This window comes from Rattus rattus, chromosome 16 (assembly GCF_011064425.1).
Source record: "Rattus rattus isolate New Zealand chromosome 16, Rrattus_CSIRO_v1, whole genome shotgun sequence".
Classification (NCBI taxonomy): domain Eukaryota; kingdom Metazoa; phylum Chordata; class Mammalia; order Rodentia; family Muridae; genus Rattus; species Rattus rattus.
In genome coordinates, this window is record NC_046169.1 from 31,928,578 (window position 1) to 31,952,687 (window position 24,110).

A 24,110-nucleotide genomic window follows, 5' to 3' on the forward strand; every position below is an offset into this window, starting at 1 on the left:
GTCACCCTTCCTTCTTCTGTGGCACTGTGGCCTCTTGGGAGGCAGGTAGACACTGCCCACAAAGCCACCACTAACACGCACTTAGGTTTCTGTGGCCAAGGTTGGGTAGGGAAAAACTAAACAGGTCCCTCTCAAATTTCCCAATGTCCAACAGGGAGGCTAAGCCCCCATCGTGACAGATAACCTGAGAAAAGGAGGAAAGATTCTTTGGGCTCAGGACTTCATTCATTCATTCACTCACTCATTCATTCATTCATCTGTGGGGCAGATATTCCCAGGCGCTTGCTGTGCACCAGGCATTGTTGCAGGTGCAGGAACAAGTAAGACTCGGGATTCTGGTTCCCCCCATGACACCCAAAGCCAGCAGAGACAGAGCCAAGTCCCAACTCCTAGAACAGAGCAGAGACCCAGCCCTGAGACCTGGGACTGAGACATGGAGACAGTGAGGGGCGGGGCTTACATGACCCATGTGTGCCCTACCTAGACGTGGTTCTCTGATATTTGGGAAGTTGTGGAACATTCTAGAGAGTCCACTGATAGGGGCCATGCAGTTCCTTCTACAGATAAGACACTGAGGTGTAGAGAGACTAAAACAGAGAGGCTGAGAGTGGGGGAGGAGTCAGGACTCGAACCTAGGTCTGCAGTGTTGGTCATAGCAGTGGCTCCTGCAACAGCAGTTTTGTGTACATGTGATGCTGGGTTCAGCTGTGTGCCACAGAGCCCCTTGGTGACCAGTGTCACCTGTCACCCTGGTGTCACCTGTCACCCTGGTGTCACCTATTCTCAGCTGCTTTGTGGGTATGAGAGAGACCAAAGCCACTGTGTTACTTCTGTCCCTGAGGGAGGAAAGCCACTGGGGCCTCACTGCTGTGTGGTAGTCCCTGAGGGACAGAGAGCCTCCCTACTGCTAAGGAAAAGTCTGTGCCCTAGAATATGTCTCAGTGACAGGGAACCCACCAGGGTCGGGAAGTGGTAATGCAGTAGGGGGCAGCTGGACACAGAGGTTCTGTTCTGTGCTGGGCTGTGAGAAAAATCCATGTCCAGCAGAGAGGCCAAGCCCCCATTGGTAGTCCCCAGGGTTCACCTAGACCAATTCAAACAAATGCTAGAATCCTGCCATGTGCACTGCCCCAAGGAAGGGCTGGTTGGTGTTTGGGCAGGCAGTCAGGGAGGGCTTCATGGAGGAGGTGAGGTCCTAACAAGGGATTTGTGGAGGTGGGATTTGATGGAATAACCAGTGACCTTGGTCTTGGCTTCAGCAATTCAGGTTTTGAGCCCAAATTTGGCTACCAGTCAGATGACCTCAGACAGGTCATTTCTGAGCCTCTGCATCCTTGTCAGCGCACTGGCAATTGGTATGTGGGTTTGTGGTAAGGACTGAGGTGGTCTGTACACGGGTGCTCACACGAAAACTGAAGCGAGATTTGTCTCTGGCTGAGCAGCTTGTGACGTGGGATGGGAGATGAGGCCTAGACACATCCGGCAGCGCGGCGGAGGCCTGAATGCAGACTTACAAGCTGCATCTTACATGTGGGGCGGAGATGAAGGGACAGTGCTGAGCCCCTCCAGGGGCTGCTGACCCTGTGGACCCCTGGGCTAGAGCCAATCAATGATGCCATGGCCAGTTACTGTTGTGCCTCCAGAATGAGCCGTGAGGACTAGGCAGTGAGAGGTAGGCTGAGCACCCTGTCACGCCTCAGTTTACCCAAGTCTGCCTGTGCAGACGGCTCTGCATGACCCCGTGTCTGGTTCTGGGAGCTCAGAGAGGTCTCCCAACTGCAGGCCACAGCCCGTAGTGCCTAGTTGGGAAGGGCCCAGCTAGCATGGTGACACACAGGCCATCTCAATACTCAGGATGCTGGGGAAGGACGATCACTAGTTTGGCCGGCCTGTGCTACACAGAAAGACCTTGGGTCATTATGAGTCAAGGGAAGGAAAGGCTCTTCCTGCCCCTCCTCTCTGGGGTCCCAAGATGTCCACTCACTTTGAATTTTGTGATTCTTCTCTTTCATGATTACAGAAGTTCAGTAAGGAGTACCTACACTGGGCACAGTGGCACAGGCCTGTCACCCCAGTACTTGGGAGACAGAGGCAGAAGAGTCAGTTCAAGGTCATCCTCAGCTACATAATAGGTTCAAAGCCAGCTTGGACCATGAGACCTTGTCTCGATTAATATGTGCTTTAAAAGCCTTCCCCAGCATCCAAGACCACCCAGGACAGAGAGGGGTGGTGGCTCCAGGCTTCTAAGCCTTTACACACTCTGTTCCTTTCCCACAAGATGCTTCCTCCTTCCCCGAGCTGTTTAAGTAAATGTCCACATGTCCTGCAAGGATCCACCCAAAGGGCTTGGTGTGAGATTTTCTGGCTGTCTGGCTTGGACCACAGACGACTCATCCTTCGCTCCCTGTTCCTGAGAACCTCAGGACCAGCCCCTCTGCCTCTCCTCAGGGCTGATAGTGTACAGTACCGCATACATGCAGGCATGCACGCACATGCGCATACACACACACACCATTACAACCCTCTGACAGCTTCCAGCAACTCCTAGGATGGAATTTAGATGCTTAAGCATCCTTTTGAGACTTTGTAGCACCCACCCTGCCTGCCCTCTTTGTGCCCTCCCATTCCTTTTCTCAAAGACTTCCTTGATCGCCCACCGTTCCCTGCCTCAGGACCGTTGCACATGTTCCGCCTGCATTGCCCCCCGTTGTTGGGCAATTTGCCCACCACATGCAAAGCTCTCAGACTGGACACTGTAAGTGTGGTCACAGGCTGGCCTCTGCCTGAGAGGGTGTCTGGCAGCCTGGTTAGAGTGTCCCCAGTAATCACCCATAGCATCTCCCTCAGCAACAGCCAGAAACAGCTGAGGCATCTCACCAGGGATCCCTGACACCTGTGTCTCCCCAAGAGTCCTGGTCACAAGTCACTCCTATGGGGAACCGCTAAGACTACCCATTCCTTTGATGGACCCTTTCATGTAGCTATACACACACACACACACACACACACACCCCTCTAGACTCCGCTGACTCCTGGTCCCCCACAGTCCTCACTCAGCAGGAGCTGGAGAGGCGCTAATGAAGGGAGTATTGATTGACATGTGATAAGATTGGCAAGCAAAGTTCTTGGTGCTTCTGTCCCAGACAGCACTCTGGGTGCTCTGCGGTTCCCAATTCATTATTCCCCGTGACCTGCGTGTGAGCTGGGGAACTGTCATTGTCAGCATTTTACAGTACAAGTGGGAGATGAGCACAGGTGGCTCGTGACCCGCCCAACGCCACACAGCTGCTTCTAATGGGCACCCCTGGCCTCTGACCATGATTTATTGAGCACTTACTATGTGCCAGGTCTCGAGGGATACAATATAGAACAGAAGAGCCGTAGGTTACACACGCACATGCATACATGCGCACGCACGTATGGAATAATGGCTCCTTTTCCAGGCACTGAGATTCCCCAGACGTAAGGCAGGGTCACACAAGCCAACTGGTGACACAGCCCTTCTCCTTCTTCCGGGCCTCGTATGTTTCCCACTTCATACCCTGTCCGCCGAGCAAGGACACTTTAACAGTATAACCAGTCAATTATAATAATATTTTTCTCTCTGAATGTTTAAAAGGAGCGGGGGGGGGGGTTGGCATACTAAGGTATAATCATGGCTCAGAGCCCGAGCTGACATTAGTTATTAATTAGGCCATTATGCATTCCACGGTGATAATTGCTTTACTTCGGAGTCACCAAGCATGAAACGGACCCAGCAAAGGAACGCAATCTATCAGTTCTCGGAGCCCCAGCGCAGCGCAGGCGCTCACCTTGAGCTGGTACCGCAGCAGGAAACAAAAAGAAATTAATGGCGCTGGGGAGAGGCCAGGGTGAGCCAGACCCTTCCCTCATCCCAGCCCTAGGAGTCTTCCCCGCCTCATCCCAGGGACAGCACTGAAACCAAGCGAAAGTGGCCATTCGTCTTGGGGACTTCTTTTCCTATCTTCTCTTCCCAACCTTGTCAACCTCCGTCTTCTCTGTCTCTGCTCTTGGCAGTGACAGGGGCTGGGTGGATCAGGGACAACCTTTCCACCCATGTTCTGCCTCCACCCTAGTTCCAACCCTGGCCTCAGTGGATGGGAAACAAACCCCATATCCGCTCTGAAGCCTGGGGTGGGAGGTATCAGTAGTGGCCACAGCCAAAGTCCAGCCTTAGCACGGGAAACAAAGATCTCAGGGTGAGCATGCGCACCGAGACCATTACAAATTCTCCAGCATTTGCTAGATGCCCCCATTGCTGTTTGGTTTCTTGGTGGTTGGTTCTGTGCTGCCCATTTTACAGACGAAGGTTGGCCGGGATGATCTGGTACTGGGCCCACAGCTGCTGGTGTAGCTGGGATTTGAACCCCCGGCTCCTGAGAGATGAGAAATCGGAGGTGGGCTCCCAGAGAGCAGGACAGAGTAAATGCAACCTCCTGGAACCAAAATGGGCATCTTCTTGCCTGGGACAAGACAAGGTCAACCTCATGCTCATTCCGGGCCAACTTCCCCAGCTCCCAGGTACTTCTGGATGGACCAGGTTTGCCTCAACTGAGAATTCTGATCCAACCAGCTACAGAATACAAACATGGTAGCCAAGGTTACCTCAAGGGAAAAGTTGGAAGCTGCCACGTTGGTGAACCGTCAAGAGTTGGTTCCAGCACATGAGAGGCTAACACCAGAAGAATCAATGGGAGTTCAAGGCCAACCAGAGCCTGGAGAGATGGCTCCGCTGAGCTCTTGCAAGAGGGCCTGGGTTCCGTTCCCAGCATCTACATCAGGAGGCTCACAACAGCCTGTAACTCCAGCTCCAGGGGATCTGACGTGTTCTTCTGGCCTGTGTAAGCTGGACTCACACACATGCACACATGTGCACATACAGGATCTCTTTGAGGAGTGGCATGCCAATGACTGCTAGTTCATTTCCAAAGAACATGGCACTGGAGACTGGATGCGGCCTCCTCACACTTGCCCTGTCTCCCGGCTTCTCTGAGCCAAGGTCCCATTGCTGGCTAACCCCCAGATGCTCCCTCTGTTGCTCTGACACGTCCCTGTGTGTTGGACTCGGTCTTGCACTGTAGTGCATGGTATTGGTCTCAGCACCGTACTCCTTGAAGAGTGAAGAGGGGACCTCTGTGTCTGAAGCTGTCCCATCAGGGCTACCAGGAAGGGACATCCTGCTCTTGGGCCACCAGCGAGGAGACTGTGTCTCCCCTTCATGTGCTTCCTTCTCTGGCTGGGCACAGACATCATCATTCATCATTTAGGCAAATATTTATGGGCCTTCTCCGACAAGCCAGATGCTGTTCCGAGCGCTGAGCAAAACACTGTCCCCAGATGTGCGAACCAGTGGCCTTGTGGCCTGATATTTTTTGAGGCTCACTCTGCTGCTGGGGCACCCTCTGCCTGTTCCTCGCCCCATTAGTCCAAACCAGATAGAGGGCTATTCTTTTGTTCCTTTGTTTTGCTACAGGGTCTCAGGTAGCCCAGGCTAGCGTTGAACTCCTGATCCTCCTGCCTCCACTCCCTAAGTCCTGGGGTTGCACGTGTGCCCCAGCACGCCCAACCAAGTCTGTCAGCAGCCCAGTGACTGCCCTAAGGCACAACAGCAAATAGGTAATTATAGGAGCAAAGCAGCTGAGAACCTTCTGGATGGAGGTGGGGCAGACTCGGGGCTGGATTCCAAGCTCTCTGCCTGTCCTTATAAATAAAGCTTTATTAGAACTCAGCCTCCTTTGAATATGGTCGCCACCATTTTTGCAGGATAAGAGCGGGGCTCAGAGGCTTGCAACAGAGACCACAATATAGGCCAAAGTTCTTAAAGTATTACTCTGGCTAGATCTGGGCGCTTCCTTTGTCCCCTCCAGCTAAGGTTCCCTGAGGACTTCCCCAGCCACGCAGAAGAGACTTCCCAAAGGCCACCGCTATATTTAAAAGCCCGGGAAGGACAGCACTTTGATGACATTTGCGTGGCCGCCATTCCTTAAAGGGCACACGTGTTCCTTTAACTTCGCTCTTCTGGACTGGCATTTTGGAAAATGTGCCACAGTGGCCTTGAGAGGTGGGAGCACTACCTGGAGCACCCCCATCGCCGACTTCCCAGGGCGGGGCCGCTGTGCATGAGAACGTGAGGTCACTAAGCTAGCACAGACAGGCAGACGTGATATAGAATCCACCAGAGGACAGCCCAAGGGTCAGAGCAGGCCGGGGGTTCTTGCCATCTCTGATGCTGAGTCCTCAACTTTGTCTCCAGGTTCTAGTAATTTCCACCCCTCAGATACCGACCTCTCATTCGCCCTTGTAGTCAGTCCCTTGGCCAAAAATTCTAAGTACTACCTAAGCCTTGGCCAATGCTATCTTATAGTTAACAGTGCCGTATGACACGTGACAGGCCACTGGAGGTGACCGTTTCTCTGTCATGCACAGAGGCTCTGGGTTATGCTTCCAGCACCACAAGAGGAGAAACGGCAAATAAAACCTGACTTTTTTTTTTTTTTGGTTCTTTTTTTCAGAGCTGGGGACCGAACCCAGGGCCTTGCGCTTCCTAGGCAAGCGCTCTACCACTGAGCTAAATCCCCAACCCCAAAACCTGACTTTTAACTGCTAGTGTCAGACATGTCCACCGAGGCTTGGTGTCCCTGTGCTCCAATCGGGGAACTGAAGTACAGGCAGATCGGAGACAGTCACTGATTTTTCTCAGCTGTCCACCCCCTGGCATGCACTTCACAGAGGCTGACCAGGCTCTGGCGCTGCCTCACCTTGAGGAGCTCCACAAACCACCAGCCGCACCTCACGGTGGAGATAGCTAACAGTATGGAGAGACTACATAGAGACCACACCGCCGGCGACTGGAGTTCAGATCTCAGTAGCTCAGACCCGATTCTAAAGCCCACAGGGCCCTTCCTCGAATCCAAGCACCAGCTTTGTGAATGTCCTGTATTTTCTCCTGGCCTTCCTCCTGGCGCCCTCTCCTCAGAGCTAGTCACCCCTCCACCTCATCAGGACGTGGCTTGCATGGAGTTATCTGGGTGCCCAGAGGGATGGGTATACAGGGCCTGGCTTTCCTGGATCAGGAATGAGGTGGTAGAGGGCTTGCTGTGGCTTGGGGAGGCAACTGGGTAGATGTGTGAAACATCCAGCAAAACAAGGCTACGGTTGTCCCTGGGATCCAGCCCTTTGTCACCTAGCTGTGCCTTTGGGGACGTGGGGTCTACAGGAACAGTGACCTCAAGGAGAGTGTGGGGATATGGACCTGAGCACCAGGCCTGGGGTGGGGGCACTTGAGACCTTGGCCAGTCTGAACAGATGGCTCCAGGGTGGCCAGATCCTCCGACTCCCCGGGGAAGCTGGCGGTTTGGCACTCTTCTGGTTTTAAAATCCTGGATCCCTCTAGATGCACATATTTGCATGTTCCAGTCCTTTCTGGGGTGTCATTTACATACCACAGTCAAATGTGCAAATCCGGAGTGTCTGGCTTGATGGATTCTGACAGCTCCAATATTTTTTAAACACTGGAGTATCCAAGAAAATAGGCTCGCGGGGCGCCTCCAGCCCACACTTCGCGGCCTTTCTCAGCTGTCACGTGCCACATGACCCAAGGCTGCACATGTGCAGCGTCCACAGCGCAGGGCCTGGCCTTGGGAAGATAGAGATGATAGCTTCACATCAGAGTGTACAGCAAGAGCATGGGTTCTGGGGCGCTGGTTCGAGTCCCCCTTCTGCTGCTTCCGTGTGTTTTATCACTGCTCACTCTGCCTCTCTGAACCCTGGTTCTCACTGTTGTTAACATGGGAAATATGACAGTGACCTCACAGGACTTTGGTCCAGGTTGAGGAGGTTCATGTGACAAGGAGGGCTTAGCAAAACTTCAAGCGCATGGTGAAGTCCTGAGACATGGTCTTCCAGGGTTTTGTTTGGTGTTTTTCAGAGTAGTTTGGGGTTGAAAGACAGTTCGCGAACCAGGGCTTCAAAGTTTCCATACATCCCCACAGCCCGCCTGCCTTTGCCACACGGATGAGGCCCCTGCTACGTGGCACTGTGTGGCACTGTGGGTTTTGCTAGGTCCATGACACCAGAAAAACCTATCGCAATCTTCTGAAGAACACACGGTGGAAGCTAACTGTCCCATCCAACACGGAAGCCACCATCACCCACTTAGGTTGCTAGGAGGCCAAATTCCAGCCCTTGTACCCAGCCACACAGCTAGCTCTTCATCCATAGTCTCCTACAGCCTTCGTTAGCCCTCCTGTGTGGCTTAAAGCCACTGTCTCAGCCTCTCTGGACACAGGAACCAGCTCTTACCCAGGGCTGTCTCCAACCCTTTTGTGAATTCACCCTTCTGGGGTAAGGTCACGGAAGGTGCACCATGGGTGCAGGAGCAAGGTCACACTCGTGTGGCCACTTTAGCTGTTGCAAGGCCAGCAGGCCACGTGCCAGTCAGCACAGAGTCACCTTCACCCAGCCAAGGACACTCAGACAGGACCACAGGTCTGCTCAGCACCCTTGACAAGGACTGCCAGTTCTTTCTCTGCCACACCCTCCTCTCTAGACACAGCCCTGAGGAATTCCTGCCTTCTTCCAGCCCAGAGCTGGTTTCTTTTTTCCCTTCTTTCTCCTTCCTTCCTTCCTTCTTTCTTTCCTTCTTTCTACCCTCAAAGCAAAATTTATTTGTAAGATACTAAAGGAAGCCTCCTGTCCCTTTTATGCCGGCAGCCCTCAGCCGAGGAGTGAAATCGTGTATTTCGCTGCTAAAAAAAGGCCCGGCTTATACAATTTTAACAATAGAAAAAATGATCTTCGTGCTCCGATGCTCGGAGGCTTGGGGGGGAAACAGGCAGCGCTCAGGTGGCTGCTGCATTACAAATGAGCGGTTCGCCTTTGTTTTGAGTGACAGTCAATTTAAATGCAGTCTTCTATGGAGGCCGGGGTTATTTTTTTTTTTTCCTACCTCGGAATTGGGAGGGGGCAAAAATGGTGGTGGTGGTGGGGACGAGCAGGACTGAGGGAGTCCGATGAGAAGTCCAGCCTGAGCTGTTTAATTAGGAATTCAGGAGTTTCCGATTGGAGCAATCGGTAATTACACCGGAGCTAAAAGTAATCGTAGCCTAGTCACTGAGCTACATATGGGGGGTACACCTGCACCTTGCAGAGCCCCCACCCCGAGCCTGACACAAACAAATTGGGGGGCCACACGGCGTCGCTTGAAAAGTGTTCTTAGCGCCAACGTTTGAGAACATGGTCCTCTGCTTTACTTTTAAACCTGGGGCCAATAACAAATATGGTAATAAAATTTCCCATGGTTCCTCCTGCCCCAGCGGATGTCCCCCTCAGGCTTTGCATCAGGTGACGGTGACATGTGGCAGAAGGTATGCAGAAAGGGATGCGTAGAGTCCGCCTGGGTGATTAGAATTAATGTGCCTGAGCTGGGAGGGGTCTCACGGGCCGGGGAGGACGGCTCAGTGGTTAGAGAGAGAGTGTTTGCTATACAATCATGGGGAGTTCAAACCCCCAGCGCTCATGTAAAACCCAGGCGTGGAAGCCAAGGCTAGAGGAGCCCAAATATGCCCGGTTATAAACCCCAGCCAGTGGCAAGAGCCAGAGAGGCCATGTGGTAACGGGTCTCTTTTCCCCCTGATTTAACTGCTGCCTCCCTCGCTCGCTGACTGCGGGGATCCTGTCAGGTTCCTGTACAGCAGGTTACATAATCGCCAAGCTGTGAGCTTCTGCAGGGCGTGTGACTGGCCATGGCTAACTCCATGTCGCCCATGTGGCCTCCAGAGGACTGCTGTCACAAGCTCAGTCTGGACACTTTACTCCTGCCCTTCTTTGTGACCAGGCATAGCCATGGGTGTGCCTATGGCAGGGTCTGCCCCTGCTGTGCTGCTCAGTCCTAGAAATCTGAAAGCTACGTGAACAGTCAGTGCATGAAAGAATGGTCCCGGCTGTGTGCTAATAAAACTTTATTTACAGAAACAAATGAAGGGCCAGATTTGACCTGCAGCCTGTAGTCTGCCAACCCTTTCTGGATTGGATTGACACTCCAGTTGGGGGCAAGCTGTATGTTTGGATTTTTCTAGAAGCTATATTACATTTTTAAAAATAAGAAACGGATGGATTTAACTTTAATAATAGCTTTGATTTCACCTAATCCGTCCTCAGTAATGTGGTGTCAACAAGCAGTAGATATAAAATAACTTTTTCATTTCCTTTTCTCTACTAAGAGTTAGAAACTCGGGCTGGAGAGATGGCTCAGGGGTTAAGAGCACTGACTACTCTTCCAGAAGTCCAGAGTTCAATTCCCAGCAACCACATGGTGGCTCACAACCATCTGTTATGGGATCTGATGCCCTCTTCTGATGCATCTGAAGCTACAGTGTACTCATATAAAAAAAAAAAAAAAAAAAAAAAGAGTTAGAAACTCTCTCTTTCCTACCACTCATCCAAGTGTTGAATGGCCATAGTGGTTTGTTTGTTTTTTTTTAACATGTATTTATTTGTATGTGAGGGAGACACACCTGTTCCACAGGGTGCATGTAGAGATCACGGGACATCTGGCAGGAGTCCATTCTTTCCTTCTACCATGTGGGGTCAGGAAGTCCAACCTGGGACAGCAGACTTCATGGCGAGTGCCTCTAGCCACTGAGCTATCCTACCAGTGCTGGAATGGCCACCATTAAGTGGCCAATGGTGGGTGAATGTAGGGAGTGTGTTGGACAGCTCAGCTCTCGGGGGCATTATACAAAGATGGTCATTAAGGCACCAGTACATACTGGTGTGGGCACCTTGACAGGAGAGCACGGGGTACCACGGGTGAGGCTAGGGTAGCTGCAAAGGACTCGGCCAGCCCTTGTCCCCTGTCCCTCTTTTATGAGTTATAAGAACATTTTCACCACCCTTCTGCAAACCCCAGCCAAGACCGTGCTCAGCCTGGATATGAGAACGAGAGGGTCTGACGTTTATATATATATTCTCCATCTCAGAATGGAGCAATGGTGTTGCTTCTCTTGGCTACCATTAGCCACAAAATACAGGCCTCTGGTCATGCGAAGCCCCAGGACCCTGGGGAGACAGCAATATCCAAAGGGTCAAAATGACTGCCCCCTTGCCTAGGGCTCTTGGCTCTCCAGGGACAAAGGGTCCCAATTTGCTCGCCCACACAGTTAGACAATGGCAGAGGTAACTTGGCCACTTGCTTTGGTGACATGTCTTTGAAGACAGATGTTCACAGACAGGAGTGTGTGGTTTGTCTCCACATTTTATTGTCATCCCCTTGGGGACACTCCCAAATTCACTGCTCCCCAACACTTCCAAGCACTGCCACCCTGCTGTGGCTCCCGTGCCCTTCTCAGGGAAAGATGGGGACTCGCCAAGTTCCACCACCCACTACTGAACTGAGGCAGCTTTCACCCACGCCCACCCCTGCCAGCCCCGCCCCGGCCAGCCCCGCCCCTCCCAACCCCGCCCCCTCCTGGCCTCGCCGCCCACCAATGCTTTTCCTTCTAAACATTTAGTGCCTGTTACAAATCACAGAGAGGCTTGAGTTATAAGTCCCACTGGTTTATGGCTGTTCTTAGTCCTCACTACCCGGCATACAACAGGACTCTTGGGGAAACGTCGGTTGAATGAATAATAAAAAATTGTCACCGTGGAAGGTCGGAGACCAGGATCTGTTCTCAGAACATTGACGAGAGACTGCTATACTCAGTGGCCTTTTAAGTCCTGGTCCGACACTGACCTGGAATTTCTCTCCGCTTCTGTAACTCCTGTTCCGAAAGGCCTCTGCAGACCCTCTCTGTCAGATAGAAACCTAACGATCACAGACTGAACCTGACACTTTCTGGCAACCACGTTGTTAAATGGTAAAACGCAACGACACATTGTCACTTCACAGTGTAGCTCCGTTTTTTAAAACAGCGGTGAGATATGCTGTCTTTTTTTTTTTTTTTTTTTTTGCTAAGTCTTTGAAATCCGGGTGTATTTCACGCTCCTTATACGCTTTGATTTGGACTCCCCGTGGATCAAATGGTCAAGAACCACACTTTATGGTCTTTGGCAGCCATATTGGGCAGCCTGGTAGCCATATTGGGCAGCCTGGTAGCCATATTCGGTATCGTGGAAGCCATATCAGTTGGCATGGCAGCCATATCAGTTGGCACGGCAGCCATATTGGTTGGCATGGCAGCCATATTGGTCGGCATGGCAGCCATGTTGGTCAGCATGGCAGCCATGTTTGAAGGGTAAACCTCAACATTGAGTGTGATTTTCCTTGGTGCACTGGTTTGTTTTCCTCTGCGAAAGGCAGGTTTTCTCTTAGGTTATTTCATTTTTTAAACACCAGAGCAACAACACAATTGAGATGTTCACTCAGAACTGACAGCAAGGGAAGAAATTGGTCACCTTGCTGTAAACATATCTATGAGGCCCCAGGCCTACCAGAAGCTAAAACACTGGATACTCTAGGACTGCTTTGAAGGAGTTATGATTAACTTCTCCCCTTTACCGTCAGGGAAATAGAAGTGTGAAGATTCACGTAAATTCCTGCCCGCTGGTCATGCAGAAACTGCATGTTGAACCCCTGGTGTCTACCTTTCTGGACAGGTTAGACTCAAACGGCCATTGGAAAGCACCCAGATGCCATTTTGGCATTGACTTGGTATCGTGCACTCAATTTGTTTATTTGCTAAATGGTGTCGATGGGCCAGGAGTGGAGCTCAGTTGCTAGAGTGTGAGCCTAGCTTGAAGCCCTGGGTTCGAGCCCCAGCACCACATAAAATAAGCAAGGTGGTGCATGCCTGTAACCTTAATGTTGGGGGGGCGGGGAGCAAGAAGGCCAGGAGTTCAAGGTTTTCCTCAGTTACAGAGTGAGTTTGAAGCTAGCCTGGACTACGTAAGATCCTATCCTGCCCCCCTCAGAAAAAAATAATTATGTTGGGAGCGTAAATGCACCAGAAAGAGCTCTGAGGGCTGACTTTAAGGAAGACCTTGGCCACAGATCCATCCCCCTATCTCTCTGAGCTCGTCGCTGAGAGTTATGGGAAATGCCAGCTCGGAGAGAACACTAACAGTCCACGCAGGAAGTAGGTGCTGGGTGGATACATAACCGGCAGTGTGTCTCACTGCTGCCCACCATGCCCCAGCCAGACTGGACTCTGCAGATGAGTGACTGCCGTCGGTGCCTGCCAGGGGCTAGCCTCAGACACTGAAGGCCCAGGACTCTTCACTGCAAGAGCTGGGATCAAGGCCGCTGGATTTCACTGCCTGAACCAGGAAATGAGAGGGTCCCGTGCCTAGAAGTCCTCCTGCGGCCAGGCCTCTGGGAGTCACCAGGCCACATGTGCAGGTGACCCCCGTCTTCCACAAAGAGTCATTGGCAGAGTAAGAACAAGAGAAGAACTGGAAGGACAGTGAGTGAAGCTCCTCTTCACTCGACTGCCTCCTGTGTGTCCAGCCATTCAGCCAAGGAGGATTTATTGAGCACCGCGCGTATACCAGGAATTCTCACACAAACTCGATCACTCGGATGTCAGCCGAAGCTGTTAGTGCCTTCTCAGAACTGACGGTTTCACAAGACTGGCCAAGCATGTCCCACTTTCTCCCAAACCACGTCCTGTTTGAACTCGACAGCACCAATGTTATGAATGACCTACCGTTGGCCTTTCCGTGTGTAGATCCTTTTAGGGAGCCTAGGAAGTGGGTCCTGTTATGATTTAGCCACCACACACCACCACCATTTTACTGATGAGGAAACAGAGAGGGCAGTGACTTGTTCAAGGTCACACAGCCAGGCACAGCACAGCTGGGCTCTGAGCTCAGAGTCCTCAATGTGGGGGCCCTCAGCCTGTAGCCCCCATCGTTGCCGCCCCCCACCCTGATCCTTTGCACAAAAGGATACTGGTCTCCTTGCACCAGGGCCACGGCTCCACGTGACACTTTCTCTTCTTTCCAAAGGTGGTGGCTCTCAGTAAGAGAAGTCAGGAGGCAGAGGCGGCATTCCTGAGTGTTTATAAGCAATTAATTGAAGCGCCAGGTAAGGAGACGCTCTCGGGCTCTGTAATTGAATAATTGCCACTGAGGAGCATCCTGAGTGGGTGACACAGATACAGCGGTGGCTTCTTGGTGCTAGAGTCTGGGAACCAGGACTGAACCCAAGGGGAGGATGGGGAGGAGTGCTTGTGTGTGTGCGCGTGTGTGTCTGTGTGATGAGTGTATGTGGTGTGTATGTGGTGTGTGTGTGTGTATGTGGTGTTTATGTGGTGTGTGTGTGTGTGTATGTGGTGTTTATGTGGTGTGTGTGTGTGTATGGTGTATGTGTGTGTATGTGTGTGGGTTGTGGTGTGTGTATGTGTGTGTGTATGTGTGTGTGTGTGTGTGGTGTGCGTGTGTGTGGTGTGTGTGTGTGTGTTGTGTGTGTGTGTGTGTGTGTATGTGGTGTGTGTGTGCATGCGTGTTCCTGTATGGTGTGTATGTGTGATGAGTATGTGTGGTGTGTATGCGTGTGGCGTGTGTGTGGTGTGGTGTGTGTGTGTGTGTGGTGTGGTGTGTGTGTGTGTGGTGTGGTGTGTGTGGTGTGTATGTGGTGTGTGAGCGTGTGTCTGTATGGTGTGTATGTGATGAGTGTGTGTGGTGTGTATGCATGTGTGTGTGTGGTGTGTATGTGGTGTGGTGTGTGTGTATGATGTGTATGTGGTGTGTGTGGTGTGGTGTGGTGTGTGTGTGTGTGTGTGTGTGTGTGTGTGTGTGTGTGTGTGTGTGTGTGTAACTTAGCCGGCCTGCTGTGAAGTTACCTCATGTCTCCCTCCATCCATCCATTATGGAGTTTCCTGCCTTGTGGTTGGGACGATGGCTCTGGGATGCTCATCTAGGTGTCCTTACCCATATCTTGCCCCAGGGGACCCTTCCAGGGCCACAGCTGACTGTGCCAGCAGGGGCAACAGAAGAATAAATAATGACACCTGTTCCCACAGCCAACCTTGGAGTCTCAGTATTGAGGGAAGCCTGGCCAAAGAACAAACTGGGCAGTTCCCCTCACAACGTGAGCTCAGCAGGAGTCAGCCCCTCAGCCTGCTCACCATGGTTAGAGCCGAACACCACACACACACATATACATGCACACACCACACATAAACATACATGCACACATATACATGTACACACCATGCATACAGAGACACACATACACACACATGCACATACCACACATACACAAACATACATACACACACATACATGCACACACCATGCATACACAGGCACACATGCAAACATACATGCACACACACACACAAGTGCATGCATGTGCTCACATCTGTTGTCAGATACCACTGGACTACGAGTCAGCCGTGAGAAGGAACACAGAGCCCATGTCACTATGACAGCACGTGATTATGTTCGAAGGAAGCTTCTAGAACAGGCATCTAGGTCTACTGTGACAGACATCAGGGGGCAGAGGAGAAGTACAGGTTTCCTGTGGGGAGAGAAGATTCTAGAACTCTAGGGAAGCAGGGCAGCAGTATACTGTAGCTGAGCTGAATGCTACCAGATGGTTTCATTTCAGCCAGAGGCCACGAGGGAGGCGAACATCACCTCAGGTGAACACAGCAGCCTTCCGCCATTGGGAGTCAGCCATCTCTGAGGTCAGGGTTCTGGGTGTGAGTCATGACAGTGTGACCGTTACAAGGATGTTTGCCTGAAAATACATGGCCCCTACCACTTCCCGTTTGTTGGCCCTTGCCCACCCCTCACACAGCAGGTGTTGGGGCCACAAGGCCACCATTCCAGTAAACTGCCCTGCTTCACACGCGAGGCTTCAAGTTGTATGTGGTAGCTCACACCTGTCATCCCAGCACTTGGAAGGCTTAGGCTAGCCTGGGCTACATGGTGAGACTCCGTCTCAACAACAAAATGCAGTAGCTGGGAAGGTGGCTCAGTGGCTAAAATGCTTGTGTAGGTCCCACCTCTACCACCAGGTAAAGTCCTGAGTGTGGCAGCGAAGGCTGTGACCCCAGGGAGGCAAAGCCAGGCTGATTGCCAGAGCTCATGGGCAGGCAGCCTCCGGTCTATTGGACAGGATAGGAGACCTGTCTCAAAAGACAAAAGAAGTAGACTCCTCCTGAGGAAGGGCACCTGAGGACTGCTGACCTCCACACAGCACACACATGTGTGTACACCCAGGCATGCACATACACACGTACACACACATGCATGCACGCACAGAGGAAAGAACACTTCATTTCTTGAACCCGTCATCTTTCTGGACCCCAGGCTGTTTTAACTCAGTCGTAAGTCCAGCCAAGAACAGAGACTGGCGTAGAACCTTCCAGAAAAATCTTCATTGCTTCACACATTCCCGTCCCCAAAGCCTGGGTACTCAGAGGTCACAAGGAGGCTGGAGAGCCCAATGCTGACTTCCTTGGCTGTGACTGCCCAGGTCCCCTCCTGTGAAGGAGGGGGAGGGAGAGAGACGGGGGATGCCACATCCCAGCTGTCACGGAGCTGGAAAACAAGGAACCTTAACGGATGGAGGCGAGCCACACAAACAGCCCCTTTAGGGGCTCTAATTCATTTTCGAGACATTTAAGAATAACACAGTGTTTTAATGATTTCTTCAGGGAATCAGGAAGATGTATTTTTGTGCTCATTAAATGTTATCCGCAGACACGAGAAGCAAATGTCAGATGCGGAGGTTTTTGGGGGGCTCGGAGCGCGTGTGCGTGTGTGTGTGTGTGTGTGTGTGTGCGTATGCACACACACACACACACACACACACCCCTATGCAGCCGGGATGCACCCACTCTTCTTTGGTCTATGTCTTGACAGGCAAATTATTTGTCGCAGTTCCCCCCACCCAAGTCCTGATTCAACATTTCCGTTTGAATGAGTGGCTGCTGCCAGCACGGGTCCTTGGCAGGCAGCGAGACACGGGCTGATTGCTCAGCAAGTATTTTGATAAGTGCGCAGTCCGTGTATCTGTAATTACGGAAGAAAACCGTAAATCTTTTGGATATTGTTCGCACAGATGTGGCACGAAGTGAGAAAAAAAAAAACCAGTAAAATGTGTTAAAAGCGTAATTAATGTCATTGTTGTGAGAGAAGACTTGATTTAAACCCCTTGGCTTCAGAGCGCCGTGTTGACAGCCGATGTCTTCACTGCACACGAGCCAAGTCGTGGGGGGACCCGGCCCGGCCTCGGCAGGGAGAATCTGGGGACCTGGTGACTGGAACATAGGAAAAAGAAAAGGGGCACAGGAGGAAGAGAGTCAGGGAGACCAAGGGGGACACTTGGACACTCGGCTGAGCCCACTGCAAGGCAGGTGAGTAGCCCAAAAGGCTTCTTTGATTGTTGTCGGGGTTTCTAAAACTCCCTGCTGGTGTCCCTTGCTCTGCAGTGTCTTGCTGGTTGAGAGCTTCCTGCTGCAGGGACTCCGTCCTGAGTGACCTGAGCCTGGCGCCTCACCCTCTCTGGTCTCTGGGGCTTTAGAAAAGAGAAGGTCGCAGACCCTTCTGGTGGACTGGCATGAGGGTTTGATGCTCTGGGCGTTTAGAGGAACATCCCATAACTTGTGGACATCTGGGTCAAGGGATGCCATTGTACGTTGTGCATCTCGCAGGGTTGTTACCTGAGTGAGACTTGGTGAGCTGTGTGGGTGCTACTGAGTCTGTGCAGTAGGGAGCTGCTTTCAGGTTTTTAATGCATCTTCCCAGCCTAAAAGAACAAAAGAAGGAAGAAAGTCGCTTTCGCTTTACACACCCTCAGCTCCGAGGACAGAGACCTTCATCTTGTCCCGGGTCAACTTCTACGGAGTGGCGGAGTGGCATCTGAACCCCCCTGTGGCCACACCTCCCCCAGCATGTGAGACTCCGGACCCAGCAACCTCAGCGTGTGGTCTGTCTCTTACGTGTCTATTCCTGGGTGCCCTGAGCCCCTCCTTACGCTGCCCGTGTGCCGAGGGCTCAGTGCTGCTACACGGGGCTCCTTGGATGAGAGAGAAAAATGTGGGAAGGGAAATACATTGCAGCCTTTTCTTGGTCCCAGACCCTGTGGGGAGAACAGATTGTCTTCCCCCTGCCCGTTGGTCTTCCCAGCTCTTCTTTATTGACTGTCATGCAGCATCTTCTGTAAGCTGGCTGACCATTTGTGCCGTTCCTCCCTTTATAGCAGGACTTAATTATTATTGATTTGTCGTTGCTCTTTGTATATTAGGAATAGGGGCATTGGTACCAGTAGACATGTTTGGCATCTTCTCTGTTAAACTGACTTTTGCTTTTTTAACTTTATTCATAGCCTCTCTTATATATCGTACATAGTAGACATTCAAGCAACGATTTCTAGAAAGTAAAGGATCTTACCAAATCTTTCATCCTGTGTCCTATATTTAAGCACATTCTCACCTGAAGGCTAGAATTGTTTTCTTTTTCTATTCTTACGATGTCTTAAAGTTTTAAATCCAAGCCATGTGAAATATATTTTTGATGGAAGCAGGAGGTAAAAATCACTAGTTTGGAGTTTGTCCCAAATGACTTAATTTTAGCGCCATCTAGTGATCAAGCCACCTTCGCCTCCAAGAAAAAGAGATTTTGATGTATCTGGGAACCATGATGGCCCCTGCTGCCCCTACTTCCATTCCCTCCTCTTCCTCCTCCTCCTCTTCCTCCTCCTCTTCTTTCCCTCCTCCTCTTCCCCCTCCTCTTCCCCCTCTTCCTCCTCCTCCACTTCCTCCTCCTTTTCCTCCTCCTTTTCTTCTCCTTTCTCTCCTTCCTTCCCCCCCTTCATGCTTGTGTTCCTAAGAAATTGTAAGAGCACAGAGAAAGACTTCATTTGAGCTCAGATGGAAGGCCCAGGTGCCATCATGCCCGGACATTTCTGGGTGCTATCTGTGTGACAGCCATCATGCTAGCTCCTCACAGGCACAAGCTCAGTGACCGCCCCCAACACACACACACACACACACACACACACACACACACACACACACACTCCTCCTCTCACTCATACACCTGCTCCAAGGTAGGCTCAGAGAAGTCAAGTTGCTTACCAGAGGTCACACAGCAGAGTACTGGAACCTAAGACCTGTGGTTCCCAATGTCCACCCTCACTGTGGGATTCATTTGAAGATCAAAGGGCTTTGGGAAAATGGCTATCGGAGATTTGTGCTGTGGAAAGAGGGGGCACACCGTGGGCGGGGTGTCACAGCCAGTCCTTGAGGAGAGCTGGCCTGAGAGACGGAGAGGTCCTGGCTGAGAGGATGCTCTCACTAGCAGAGCCCCAGCATCTCCTGTGGGAATCCCCACAGCTGAGGGGAGCAAAGAGCTGCAGATGGGAGCGGGCAGAAGAAGAAAGGCTCTGAGCCCAGGGATGGACCAGGACCCTCTCTGCCATCTTGCTGCTTCGTCCCTGCCCGCCCCTTCCCGGGCCTGTGGGACAGACAGCAGAGAACAGGTAGCTTGCCGCCTGGCACACACGTATCGCCCTGTGCCACTCATTCAGCAAATATTGAGCACCTGCTGTTGGTTGGCCTCTCTCCTACCACAGGGGCATGGTGCTGAGCAGGACAGACCCCCTCCTCCCACCCTGGAAGGTTCACACGCTTTCACACACGGAGCCGTGTTTGCACTATGACACACGTTTTGTGCCTGGGAAACCGACTCTCCCTCTCTGGGCTGCTGTCTCTTCCCAACAGATGAGCTCATCCCCGGCTACCTTGAGTGAGACAGGCCTCAAGCACCTGGCCTGTAGTAAGTGTTCAGCTAACAGTGGCTGCCCTTGTCCCCACCAATACCTCTCATCCCAGCCATCTCTGAGGCCTCTGAACCAGCCAGCACAGGCCATGGTGGGGAGAGGGAGCTAGGAAGCTTGTGGCTGCCATACAGGAAGGGACGTGTGCCCATCTGCTAAGGAAAAGTTAGGACTCTGGATCGAAGTTAGTCTCTGCGCCACCCACCCACACGGCCACCGCCCAAGCCCAGATGGGAGCAGGCTGCTCCTGGGCTCGAGCTTGGAGGAGTGTGCGCACACTTCTGCATATATGTTTCTAAGCAGCCTCGTGGCCAGCCTTCTGGCTATGACTTCCCAAAAAATCCTCAGTGTGCCACTTCGGGAGGATTCAGAGGGAGGAGGGGGAGACCACATTTCTCTCTCTGTCTCTCCAGCCCCTGCCTCCCACCATGAGCATCAGCTAGTGACCAGGCGCCAGGTGCCCAGATGACCAGGTGCCAGGTGGCCAGATGACCAGGTGCCAGGTGGCCAGATGACCAGGTGTCAAGTGGCCAGTGCCAGGTGGCCAGGTGACCAGGTACCAGGTGGCAGGTGACCAGGTGCTAGGTGACCAGTGCCAGGTAGCCAGGTGATCAGGTGTCAGGTGACCAGGTGGCCAGGTGACCAGGTGCCAGGTGGCCAGTGCCAGGTGCCAGATGACACAGGCCAGGCCTTCCCTGTTATTTACAAGGATGCCCCCACCCCACCCTGTTATTAGCTACCCATGCATCAAAAGCAGGCCTTGAGCCACTCTACTCCCCCTCTCACCTGTCCCCTTCCTCACCTGAGGCCTTGTTACTGGGATAGCAAGTCTACTGGGTGGACATCCTGTTTGGGGAGGGGGTTGGGCAGGAATGAGAAGATGAGTAGCCTCCCTTCCTCAGCCTGCCCGGAGCTGTTTCTCCAGATGCGTCCTGTTGATTAGAACATTTTCCTTCGTCACCAAGCTGGCTCTGCTCAGTGTCATCCCCAGACAGGTCTTGCCTGCTCAGCCTATACATGAGCCCATCTCTGACAGGCACCCCCTCTCTGCCATGGCCTCATCTGTCTCTTGCCCCCCGTCCTGTCTGAGCAGTGGCTGCAGCAGGCCAGGGTTCTCCTCTCTTTCACTGCTCCCACAGCCTGAGCCTTCCGCAGCACCCAGCAGGCCCTGGCAGTGTGGGGTGCGAGGTGGAGCCGTGCCTGGCACTTAGTACAGGATCAACAGCCAGGAACTTGTGGTGGCTGCTGTAACAAGTTTGTACCCCTCAGTTCTGGAAGTCAGACATCACTGAGGCCCAAGGCACCCTAGGCTACTTTCCCTGCCAATGTCATAGTCAGGATCGGACCTGGCGCCTCCTATCCTGGCCCCTCTGCATTTCTGCTAGGGTGGAATGAAGGTGTGAGGGATTTGATGACTCCCCTCACAGCCAGATGTGGTGGTGCACACCTTTAGTCCCGGCACTTGGAGACAGAGGCAGGCAGATCTGAGTTCGAGGTCAGCCTGGTTTATATAGTGAGTTCCAGGACAGCGATGCAGAGAGACCCTGCCTCAAAACCGGGGGTGTGGGGGGCACTGTCTCAGAGTGTCTGGCTCAGGGTCCTGCCCTGGAGATCTACCTTGGGTGCAGGTGTGGGAGGTGAGGGAGGAATGGAGGGTGGAGGGGGGATCCCTGCCCCATTGCTTCTTCACCCTGGGGAAGTACGTCACCCGTGCCTCAGTTGCTCTGTCTGCTCAACAGAGATACAACATTGCCCCTTATCATGCCAGTAAGGGTCACAGGCTGGGAAGACTCCATCCACTACAGGCTTGTTTAGGGGGAGGCATGGGAGCACCTCCAAGTGACTCTCTCCCCCTCCCATTGGGGACCATAAGGCCCACAGAGGATGGAGGAATTGGCCCAAGGGCTGGCAGCCTTTGGAAACCATCCCCACCTGTGTAGTGCATTGGAGAGCAAGTGACAAAGTGGGCCAGCATGTCTCCAGGGGAGCCTTTCGGGTGGTCTCTCAAGAGCCTCAGAGTGGAGTTACCTCAAAGCAAGGAGGCTGGACACCATTTCTCCCAGGAACTGATGACAACATGTGGGGGTCACCCTCTGCCCCCAGACTTCATAGAATGTTACTATAGACTGGCTGGCCCAGCGTTCCTGAGCTCCAGTGAGCACTTGGCTCTTGGGGTGGCCACAACAGCCAGCGCCTGGCCAGGCGCTCCAACCCCTGCCCTCCAGACTCTGAGGGTTCAGAGCCACCCGGGAAAGGGGGACTCTTCCCACCCTGAAGTCACACACCTCAGAGCCTCATGGCCCTGCTACTGAGCCACATCCCCTGCTGTTTCTCTTAGCCAAGGTCTTATGTAGCCCAGGCTAGACTTGAACATGCACTATCACTCTTGGTTTATGGGGAGCCAGGGCTGAAGCCCTAGGTTCTGTGCACATGAAGCAAGCACTATACTATCTGAGCCATAAAACCCGCCTTTCATTTACTAACTGGCCCAGGCTGGCCTCGAACTTGTAATCCTCATGCCCCAGCCTCCAGAGTAGCTGAGCTGACAGGCCTCACTACCAGGTCCAACTTATGTTATTTTAATCTCCCCATTAAGGTTTCCCAAGAAGTAAGACCTGCCCACATTCCTTCTACCTCCTCCTGTGGGGGGAGGCCCTGAACAAACACACAAGCCAGCCAGGAACTCCTCAAGGAGAGCAAAGGGCTGTCCTTGGCCTCTATGAACAGCAGGTGACAGGAGCCCTTTCCTGCCCTGATGTGGTCCTTTGACTGGGCCTTCTGGGCCCCTGAGCCCCAAGCTGGGAAGTTCCCCGCCCTGTGGCCTCCTCAGCCTGTGCTCCGTGTTTACCTAACTTCCCTGACCCCTGCAGACACCGGTGCTATTTTTTTTTTCCTCCTCCAAAAAAAAAAAAAAAAAAAAACAGGCCACAATAGAAAGCAATTCCTTGAACTTATTAAAAAATCTAGACTTGTAAATTAATTTGTTCGTGTTGTACAAAGGCAGTGCAGATGGGCTCGTTAGCACGCACACAACAAATAATTAGAAATGAATTTTTAGCCGGCCTGCCTAATGCACTTGCTGGGTTAATTATGTCAATGTATAATTACACCAGCCCGGGGAGGCATAATGGCACACCCCGCTGAGCAGGCCCGGCCTAATGACAGGCGCTGGGGGTGGGGGGTGCTGACAGAGGAGAGCCCTTGCCAAGTCCCTTACACCTGCTCACCTCGGGACAGGGGACCGCCAGCCTCCCACCACCAAAGGAGACAGAAGAACAAAACATGGGACCACCTTGTTCCAGCCAGACCCGAGGGTGTCCCCATGCAGGCGTGGCTTGAGTCTTTCTGCCGGCAAAAATGGATCAGGCTTTGTCGGGCCAAAGTCAGGTTCTCTAAAAAGGGAGAGGCAGGGTTGGCCTTTTCAAGCAGCTGTTCACTGAGGGCTAAGGGGGTGGACTTACAGACAGATGGGGCTGGCCGTACTGGACCTGCGAAGGTTCTGTTCTTGTGTTGGAAGATGAACTCAGTGTGGAGGCCTGCCTGGAGGAGGGGGCATTTGAGCGAGCAACTGGGAAGGGTGGGGAGCATGTTTTCATTGGCGCTCCTGTACATAGCCTCTGAGGTTGACTGGGGTATCATGGAGAAGGAATAGTTAGGGTTTCTGTAGGTTCTGAGGCCTGGGGAGCTGTGTGGACCATTTTCTATGTTCCTCATCACACACCCCCACCCCCACCCCCACCCCCACCCCGTGCTGCTGACTATGGTAAGGCACAGAGAGGAACAGCTGCTCGTCAAAGTGGCATAGCAATCCTGAGAATGAAGTGGGCGAGTCCATAGGAAAGGGGCTCTAGGGAATGAGAAGGAACTGGGGCCTCAGGACCTGTGGCCCAGGACACCTCTGTTAGCATCGAGCGCACCTGCCGAGAATGCACACACGGGGACCAGCCACATTCGTGAGATCCCATCAGAGACCCAGTATCACACCACCTGACGGTCTGAGCCTCGGTTCTCTTCATGGGACAACGGGTTGGTTCCCAGCCAGCCACAGGGGACTGTGGAGGGATCCTTCCCCTGTGTGCGAGGTCGTCTTTCCCCCTGGGCTTCTTGAGGGCACTGTGTAAGATGATGGCGTACATCCTGCTGTGGGTTTTTTTCTATTTGACGGGGATGTGTCACACCGCCCATGGTGCATCCACCCAGGGGTAAAGGCTTTACTGGATATAGGGTGTGAAGGGTATCAGGAGACCACATGGTCAGTTTGGTGACTGCAAGGGGCTGGACAGGTGGGAACCAGATCCCACCAGGTGGTGGCGCCCTCGCTCAGCCTGGCCCCCACAGTGGTTCCACTGCCTCTGTG

General features: G+C 52.7%; 1 protein-coding gene across 1 annotated transcript in view; it reads left to right on the forward strand.

Moving 5' to 3' along the window:
* Positions 1 to 24,110, forward strand: part of Cux2 (cut like homeobox 2) — a 190,329-nt gene that overhangs the window by 135,300 nt on the left and 30,919 nt on the right. The window contains exon 4 of the mRNA XM_032887241.1: positions 13,969 to 14,047. Within this exon, the coding sequence (XP_032743132.1) occupies positions 13,969 to 14,047 (79 nt within the window). The remainder of the gene's footprint in view (positions 1 to 13,968; positions 14,048 to 24,110) is intronic.